General features: G+C 38.7%; 2 protein-coding genes across 2 annotated transcripts; both read left to right on the top strand.

The window, feature by feature from the left end:
• Window positions 1-4489, top strand: LOC137132931 (trace amine-associated receptor 13c-like). The gene is made up of 3 exons (XM_067515962.1): window positions 1-41; window positions 1248-1360; window positions 3642-4489. The coding sequence occupies exons 1-3, from the start codon at window positions 1-3 to the stop codon at window positions 4487-4489; spliced, it is 1002 nt and encodes a 333-aa protein (XP_067372063.1).
• Window positions 4490-6852: 2363 nt separating this feature from the next.
• Window positions 6853-9425, top strand: LOC137132930 (trace amine-associated receptor 4-like). Its single transcript, XM_067515961.1, has 2 exons — window positions 6853-6879; window positions 8571-9425. The coding sequence occupies exons 1-2, from the start codon at window positions 6853-6855 to the stop codon at window positions 9423-9425; spliced, it is 882 nt and encodes a 293-aa protein (XP_067372062.1).
• Window positions 9426-9431: the final 6 nt, after the last annotated feature.

Here is a 9431-nt window from a genome sequence, read left to right as displayed (position 1 = left end):
ATGAATGGGCAAAAGTTTCACTCTCTAGATATGCAAAGCTGGTAGAGACAAACTCCAAAAAGACTTGAAGGTGTAATTGCAGCAAAAGGTGGTTTTATAAAGTATTGACTCAGGGGGGATGAATATAAATACACACTACACTTTTCAAATATTTTCATAGTGCCTATAAAAAATATTCACCCCCTTTGATGTTTCACCTTTTTGTTGACATAAATCAATCATGGTGAATGTAAGTAGGCAAGGAGAAAGCCACTATTGAAGAAAACCCATGTTAAATCACAACTTGGGTTCGAATGTGGGAGAATCCATTCTTAAGTGGAACAAGGTTCTTTGGTCTGATGAGACCAAAATGATCCTTTTTGGCCACCAGACAAGACTCAATATTTGGCAGGCAGCAAACACACCAGTCCCACCGTGAAACACGGTGGTGGCAGCATCATACTGAGGGGAGGTTTCTCGGCAGCCGAAACTAGAAGGCTTGTAAAGGTAGAGGGTTAAATGAATGCGACAAAATAAAGGACAATCCTGGAAAAATGTTTGTCAGAGTTGCCAACTTCTATTACACATGATTGATTTATGTCAGGCACTGTATTTGTACAAAACAAATTGAAAACCATTAATCATTTTGCTCCTGCTTCACAATTATTTATCACTTTGTGTTGATCAATCACATAAAATACCAATAAAATACATTTACCTTTGAGGTTGAAATGTGACAATGTAAAAAAGTTCAAAGGGTATGAATACTTCTGCACTTTACACACATCTTTTGTGATTGTGTGGATGCGCACACACACACACACACACACAACCACACACACATTAGCATATAGGATGATGATGCAGAGAAAAAGAGGTGGAACATGAATTTACTATGTAACAGAGAATGTAAGAGGAGGCACAAAAGTCAGAGTATTGTTCAGAGAGCTGCCAGAGTTCAGCAGCTTCTCCTCTGTCTGATGATGATGGAGGAAGTTGAACTCTGCTTCCCACAGCTCAACACGTCCTGCTGGAAGACAAAGCGTCCTTTCTCTGTCTCGGTTCTTATTTACATTGTTCTGTCCTTCATCTCTCTGCTCACTGTGACTCTCAACCTGCTGGTCATCATCTCCATCTCGCACTTCAAGTAGACACTTTAATTTTTAATTTTTTCTACATATATTTTTGAATTTGATAAAGAAACTTTATCTGTTCAGATGATAACTGATATTACACATAATAAGTATGTTGTTCTCTTTCTTCTCCAGGCAGCTCCACACTCCCACCAACCTCCTCCTCCTCTCTCTGGCTGTCTCTGATTTCCTCGTGGGCTTCGACATGTTGTTTCAGATTATGCTCATAGACGGCTGCTGGTTCCTGGGTGACCTCATATGCACTTTGTATTTTTGTTTAGACTATATTACTACCTGTACCTCAATAGGAATCATGATGTTGATATCAGTTGACCGATATGTGGCTATTTGTGACCCTCTGCATTACTCCAGCAAAGTCACTCCAAGAAGAGTTCAACTTTGTGTCTTATTGTGCTGGTTCAGTTCTTTCTTGTACACTATGATAGTAATGAGTGAGGAATTGACACAACCAGGCAGGTTTAACACCTGTGCTGGAGAGTGTGTGACGGTGAGCAAAAGCTTTGTCCAAGTTACAGATTTTATTTTCACCTTCCTCCTTCCCATCACTGTCACCATAGTTCTGTATATGAGAGTATTTGTGGTGGCTGTGTCTCAGTCTCGAGCCATGAGGTCTCACGTTGCTGCTGTCTCAGTCCATCGTTCAGTAAAAGTAACAGCTAAAAAGTCTGAGATTAAAGCAGCTGGGACTCTGGGTGTTGTTTTAGTTGTGTTTCTATTGTGTATGTGCCCATATTATGGTGTGACAGTAACAGGTCAGGACACTTTGTTCAATGCTTCATCTGCTGCTATTGTAATATGTTTTTACTATTCAAACTCTTGTCTAAATCCACTGATTTATGCTTTGTTTTACCCCTGGTTTCGAAAATCAATTAGACTTATTGTTACATTTCAAATACTAAAGCCTGGTTCCTGTGAGACAAATATGGAGTGGACGGACTGAAATCAGGCCTTTACATTGTTAAAATAAATCTGTATTCACAAGTTAATGTTGAGTCAACAACAATTCAAACAAACTTATAGTTGAATCAAATGAAAATATTTGTGATTTTAGATTTTATTTTTTACATTTTGACACCAAAATGCTCCCGAGAGACGCTGTGCAGTCACTGAAATGAATTCCCTGCTCAGAAGCTGAAAAAAGATTCAGTAAAATGCCGTCTTACTCTGAAATCACCTTTCTGCACCAGTGCAAATACTTGTAATTATCAGATCACACTGATCTTCATTAAACCTCAGATTGTTTTGTTCGGTTTTACTAGTTTTGCATTTCTGGGGTTGTTGTCTCTGAGTGGGTGGAAGTGATTTCTGCAGTATTGGAAAGGTTCTAATTTGACTCAACAAACATTGATGTAAATCATTTTTTAAAAATATTTTGTATCATCATAGATTTACTTGTTTTTCCACACTGATGAAGAGAAAAATTCTCTTACACATCAAAATGACAGATATTAGAATAATAAATAAGTTTTTAATCCGAGAGAGGAAATCGCTTTCTTCTTTCTGCTAACATTGCTGTGAAAGTGTCAGGCTCCATCCCCACAATGTCTCTGTCCCTTCTGATCAGTTTATTGAGTCTGAACAGCTCTGGCAACCACATATTCGACAACATCCTCTGTAGTAGAGATATCTACTAAGTATTCTAATAAAAATAAAATGTAACAGAAACACGGTGGTGGCAGCATCATACTGAGGGGAGGTTTCTCGGCAGCCGAAACTAGAAGGCTTGTAAAGGTAGAGGGTTAAATGAATGCGACAAAATAAAGGACAATCCTGGAAAAATGTTTGTCAGAGTTGCCAACTTCTATTACACATGATTGATTTATGTCAGGCACTGTATTTGTACAAAACAAATTGAAAACCATTAATCATTTTGCTCCTGCTTCACAATTATTTATCACTTTGTGTTGATCAATCACATAAAATACCAATAAAATACATTTACCTTTGAGGTTGAAATGTGACAATGTAAAAAAGTTCAAAGGGTATGAATACTTCTGCACTTTACACACATCTTTTGTGATTGTGTGGATGCGCACACACACACACACACACACACACACACACACAACCACACACACATTAGCATATAGGATGATGATGCAGACAAAAGTAGGTGGAACATTAATTTCAATGTAACAGAGAATGTGTAAGAGGAGGCACAAAATTCAGAGTATTGGTCAGAGAGCTGCCAGAGTTCAGCAGCTTCTCCTCTGTCTGATGATGATGGAGGAAGTTGAACTCTGCTTCCCACAGCTCAACACGTCCTGCTGGAAGACAAAGCGTCCTCTCTCTGTGTCTGTGCTTATTTACATTGTTCTGTCCTTCATCTCTCTGCTTACTGTGACTCTCAACCTGCTGGTCATCATCTCCATCTCACACTTCAAGTAGAGACATATTTCAGTGATTTATAAAACTATAAGCTGTGTAGAAAGAATTGATTGGGAAAATGTATGTTATTTAATATTATTTATTAAATTGCTTCAGACTTTTTTCATCTGGTTTTGACAGCACACATAAATCTTCTCTTTTCCTTCTCCAGACAGCTCCACACTCCCACCAACCTCCTCCTCCTCTCTCTGGCTGTCTCAGATTTCCTCGTGGGCTTCGACATGTTGTTTCAGATTATGCTCATAGACGGCTGCTGGTTTCTCGGTGACCTCATGTGCACTCTGGCTTGTGTTTTTGACTACCTTGCCACCTGTTCCTCAATAGCAATAATGGTGCTCATATCAGTGGATCGCTACATAGCTATTTGTGATCCTCTGCATTACTTAATCAAAGTCACTCCAAGAAGAGTTCAAGTGTGTGTTGTAATGTGCTGGATTTTTTCTTTCTTCTTTATGAGCGTGCTGATGAAGGACAATTTAGAACAACCAGGCAAATATAATACCTGTGTTGGAGAATGTGTTATAAACATCACATATATTGATCAAGTTGCACATCTTCTTTTACTCTTCATTGTCCCAATTAGTGTCATCATCGTTCTGTATACCGGTGTGTTTGTGGTGGCTGTGGCTCAGGCTCGTGCCATGAGGTCTCACATTGCAGCTGTCTCCCTGCAGCGTTCAATGAAAGTATCAGCCAAAAAATCGGAGCTTAAAGCCGCCAGGACTCTCGGTGTGGTTATAGTTGTCTTTCTAATATGCATCTGCCCATATTTCTGTGCCACTTTTAAAGGTCAGGACAGCTTAATCAGTGTGTCAGCTGCTGTATTTTTAATATTTCTGTTCTATTTTAACTCCTGTCTAAACCCCGTGATCTACGTCTTGTTCTATCCCTGGTTCAGAAAATCTATTAGACTTGTTGTTACACTTCAGATATTGAGGCCTTGCTCCCGTGACACAAAGATTCTGTGACACCACCGAGAATGGAATCATATTCTCGGCGGTGGATTTTGTTGGAAACAAAGAAATACAGCCATCATGTAATTGGTCAGATTGTTTTCTCTGCACTGCCTTACTACAAATAATCTGCTTTTTAGCTTCTGCTTTTGTAAAAATCAAGTGAAACATTGACAGAGAAAAAGCTCAAAGCTACACTGCCTCTACAACCTACACCCAAAATCATGACCCCAAGTAAGGAAAAGTCACAAAGGTCTTTCACAGACATAAACAAAGTAACTGTTTCTTGAAATAAGAAATTGAGAAGAAGGATCCTGATCATATACACTATTTGACTTTCAGGTGAAATTAATGAAAAGTGTAAAACGTTCATGCTACAGTAATATTTTGTCATGAAAGCAGGTAAAACTCTCCCTTTTATTAAGATGATGTCTAATCAGTACAAAGAAGAAATTTAAAAGCCGGCACAATCTTGTGTCTGGACTTGTGTCTGTGCTCGTCTTACTAGACCTTAGTGCCGCATTTGACACCATTGACCACAACATTTTATTACAGAGACTAGAACATGGATTTGGGATTAAAGGAACCACATTACATTGGTTTAAATCTTATCTGTTAGACAGATTCCAACTTGTTCATGTTAATGATGACTCTTCTTTATGCACCAAAGTTAGCTATGGAGTTCCACAGGGCTCTGTGTTAGGACCAATACTTTTTAATCTGTACATGTCACCTTTAGGCAAAATTATTAGGAAACATTCCATAAACTTCCACTGCTATGCAGATGATACCCAGCTCTATTTATCTGTGAAACCAGAAGATACTAACCAATTAGTCAAACTTGAAGCATGTCTAAAAGACATAAAGACCTGGATGTCTTACAATTTCCTACTTCTAAATTCCGACAAAACTGAAATCATCCTCTTTCGGCCTAAAAACATGAGAAATATGCTGTCTAACAATATAGTTACTTTAGATGACATAACTTTGGCCTCCAGTACTGCGGTGAGGAACCTTGGAGTTATCTTTGACCAAGATTTGGCGTTTACGTCACATATAAGACAAATCTCTAGAACAGCCTTCTTCCACCTACGGAACATTGCTAAAATTAGAAGCATCCTGTCTCAAAGTGATGCCGAAAAACTGGTCCATGCATTTGTTACTTCTAGGTTGGACTACTGTAGTTCCCTACTTCTGGAGTGTCCTAATAACTCTCTAAAAAGCCTTCAATTAATCCAAAATGCTGCAGCAAGAGTGCTGACTGGATTAGGAAAGAGAGATCATATTTCACCTTCACTAGCTTCTCTTCATTGGCTTCCCATAAAATCTAGAATGGAGTTCAAAACCCTCCTCCTTACATACAAAGCTCTTAATGGTCAAGCGCCATCATATTTAAAAGATCTCATAGTCCTGTATCGCCCGATTAGACCACTTCGATCCCAAAATACAGGCCTACTTGTGGTTCCCAGAGTTTGCAAAAGTAGAATGGGAGGCAGAGCCTTTAGCTATCAAGCTCCTCTCCTGTGGAACCAGCTTCCAATCCAAATTCGGGGAGCAGACACCCTCTCTACTTTTAAGACTAGGCTTAAAACTTTCCTTTTTGATACAGCTTATAGTTAAAATTCCTCACTCAACCCTAACTATCTTTTCTCTATACATTTATTAGTCACCACTGTATGCCATTAATTCTGTGTCCTACAACCTGTACAATGCTTTGTTGTTGCTTTTTTTTGTTGTTGTTGTTGCTTTTCTTGTTGTTACTGTTTGTTGTTGCTTTTCGTTGCTCTTTTCTTTTCTTTCTCCACTTTCGACTCACCCCAACCGGTCAAGGCAGATGGCCGCCCACCCTGAGCCTGGTTCTGCTGGAGGTTTCTCCCATTAAAGGGAGTTTTTCCTCTCCACTGTTGCCTAGGGCTTGCTCAAGGGGGATTTGTTGGGTTGCTTCTACATACTTGTGTAGTCTGGACTTTATTCTGTAAAGTGCCTTGAGATGACTTTGTTGTAAATTGGCGCTATATAAATAAAGTTGAATTGAATTGAATTGAATTGAATCTACAGTACCTTGAACTTTACAACCACAAACAAATGTATTTTATTGGGATTTTATGTGATAGACCAACACAAGGTGGTACATAATTTTGAAGTGATAAGAAATTGATAAATGGTTTTTAAAATATTTTACAAATAAATATCTGAAAAGTTGGGCGTGCATTCAGCCCCCTTTACTCTGATACCACTACTTAAAATCCAGTGGAACCAATTGCCTTCAGTATCACCTAATTAGTAAATAGAGTGTGTAATTTAATCTCAGTATAATTACAGCTGTTCTGTGAAGCCTTCAGAGGATTGTTAGAGAACACTAGAGAATAAAGAGCATCATGAAGTCCAAGGAACACAGTAGACAGGTCAGGGATAAAGTTGTGGACAAGTTTAAAACAGTGTTAGTTTTTTTTTTTTTTTTTTTTTTAATATCCCAAGCTTTAAAAATCTCATGGAGCACTGTACAATCTCTCGTCTGAAAATAGTGTGGCTCATCTGCAAACCTACCAAGACATGGTCGTCCACCTAAACTGACAGGCCAGACATTAATCAGAACATTAATCAGAGAAGCTGCCAAGAGGCCCATGGTAACTAAAATATATAATATATATAAATATATATATATAAAATATAAAATATATTCACCCACTTAGATGTTTTGCCCTTTTGTTGACACAAATCAATCATGGTGAATGTAAGTTGGCAAATATGACAAAATCATTTCAGAAAAACACCTCATTAATGTCAAAGTGAAAACAGGATTCTACACAGTGATGCCAATTAAATAAAAATATGTAATGTGAAATAAGTTTTTGCATAAATATTCATCCCCTTAAAATGACTTCCATGGGTCCAGCCATTTGGTGCTAGCAATCCCACAAATAGTGAAATGAGAAGCACCTGAGTTCACTGATTGTGTCTCATTGCAGAATGAATACACCTGTGTCTGGAAGGTCCAGTGCACACAACAACTGTGGCCTGGGTTCTTCACCAGACAAAGCTTCTTAGGAGAGTGGCAAGGAGAAAAAACCACTGTTGAAGAAAACTCATGTTAAATCACAACTTTGGTTTGCGTGTGGGAGACTCCACAGTTAAGGGGAACAAGGTTCTTTGTTCTGATGAGACCAAAATCATACTTTTTGACCATCAGACAAGACAGCAAACACTGGACATCAGCACAAACACACCATTCCCACTGTGATGGCAGCGGTGGCAGCATCATGCAGAGGGGATGCTTCTCGGCAGCCGGCCCCAGAAGGCTTGTAAAGGTAGAGGATTAAATGATTGCGGGAATGAGAATACTGGGAATGTTAATTGTCAAAGTCACAAACTTTTATTACACATGATTGATTTATGCCAATACAAGGGTAAAAAGCTAAATACAAGGGCACTTTTTATAGACACTCAATTTGAAAAAAAATTGAAAACCATTTATCATTTTGCTTCTATTTCAATTATGTGCCACTTTGTGTTGGTCCATCACATAAAATCTTAATAAAATAAATTTGAAACGTAACAAAATGTAAAGAAGTTCAAAGGGAATGAATACTTTTGCACTTTACATACACACACACACACACACACACACACACACACACACACACACAAATAAAACACATTAGCATATAGGATGATGATGCAAAGAAAAAGAGGTGGAACATGAATTTACTATGTAACAGAGAATGTAAGAGGAGGCACAAAAGTCACAGTATTGTTCAGAGAGCTGCCAGAGTTCAGCAGCTTCTCCTCTGTCTGATGATGATGGAGGAAGTTGAACTCTGCTTCCCACAGCTCAACACGTCCTGCTGGAAGACAAAGCGTCCTCTCTCTGTCTCGGTTCTTATTTACATTGTTCTGTCCTTCATCTCCCTGCTCACTGTGACTCTCAACCTGCTGGTCATCATCTCCATCTCACACTTCAAGTACACACTTATTTATTAATTTGAAATTGTTAACACTATTGTGAAAGAGTTTTTTTTTTTTTTTTTTTTTTTTTTTAATGTTTTTGAATTTGATAAAGTTTCTTCAACTGTTCATATGATAACTGATATTACAGGTACGTATTTTGCTCTCTCACGTTTCCAGGCAGCTCCACACTCCCACCAACCTCCTCCTCCTCTCTCTGGCTGTCTCTGATTTCCTCGTGGGCTTCGACATGTTGTTTCAGATTATGCTCATAGACGGCTGCTGGTTCCTGGGTGACCTCATATGCACTTTGTATTTTTGTTTAGACTATATTACTACCTGTACCTCAATAGGAATCATGATGTTGATATCAGTTGACCGATATGTGGCTATTTGTGACCCTCTGCATTACTCCAGCAAAGTCACTCCAAGAAGAGTTCAACTTTGTGTCTTATTGTGCTGGTTCAGTTCTTTCTTGTACACTATGATAGTAATGAGTGAGGAATTGACACAACCAGGCAGGTTTAACACCTGCGCTGGAGAGTGTGTGATGGTGAGCAAAAGCATTGTTCAAGTTACAGATTTTATTTTCACCTTCCTCCTTCCCATCACTGTCACCATAGTTCTGTATATGAGAGTGTTTGTGGTGGCTGTGTCTCAGGCTCGAGCCATGAGGTCTCACGTTGCTGCTGTCTCACTCCATCGTTCAGTGAAAGTAACAGCTAAAAAGTCTGAGATTAAAGCAGCTGGGACTCTGGGTGTTGTTTTAGTTGTGTTTCTATTGTGTATGTGCCCATATTATGGTGTGACAGTAACAGGTCAGGACACTTTGTTCAATGCTTCATCTGCTGCTATTGTAATATGTTTTTACTATTCTAACTCTTGTCTAAATCCACTGATTTATGCTTTGTTTTACCCCTGGTTTCGAAAATCAATTAGACTTATTGTTACATTTCAAATACTAAAGCCTGGTTCCTGTGAGACAAATATGGAGTGGACGGACTGAAATCAG

The sequence above is a fragment of the Channa argus genome, chromosome 9 (assembly GCF_033026475.1).
Source record: "Channa argus isolate prfri chromosome 9, Channa argus male v1.0, whole genome shotgun sequence".
NCBI classification, from domain to species: Eukaryota; Metazoa; Chordata; class Actinopteri; order Anabantiformes; family Channidae; genus Channa; species Channa argus.
The sequence above is the reverse complement of the archived record's forward strand: the minus strand, read 5'-3'. Positions and strand labels throughout refer to the sequence as shown.

What these genes read in the sequence shown, in the direction of transcription:
- LOC137132931 (XM_067515962.1), top strand. Translation starts at nt 1, where the DNA reads ATGAATGGGCAAAAGTTTCACTCTCTAGATATGCAAAGCTG. An exon ending in TCTCTAGATATGCAAAGCTG is followed by an intron (nt 42 to 1,247) that starts GTAGAGACAAAC and finishes TTTCTTCTCCAG; the next exon opens with GCAGCTCCACACTCCCACCA. An exon ending in AGACGGCTGCTGGTTCCTGG is followed by an intron (nt 1,361 to 3,641) that starts GTGACCTCATAT and finishes TGGTTTTGACAG; the next exon opens with CACACATAAATCTTCTCTTT.
- LOC137132930 (XM_067515961.1), top strand. Translation starts at nt 6,853, where the DNA reads ATGAAGTCCAAGGAACACAGTAGACAG. An exon ending in CCAAGGAACACAGTAGACAG is followed by an intron (nt 6,880 to 8,570) that starts GTCAGGGATAAA and finishes CTGATATTACAG; the next exon opens with GTACGTATTTTGCTCTCTCA.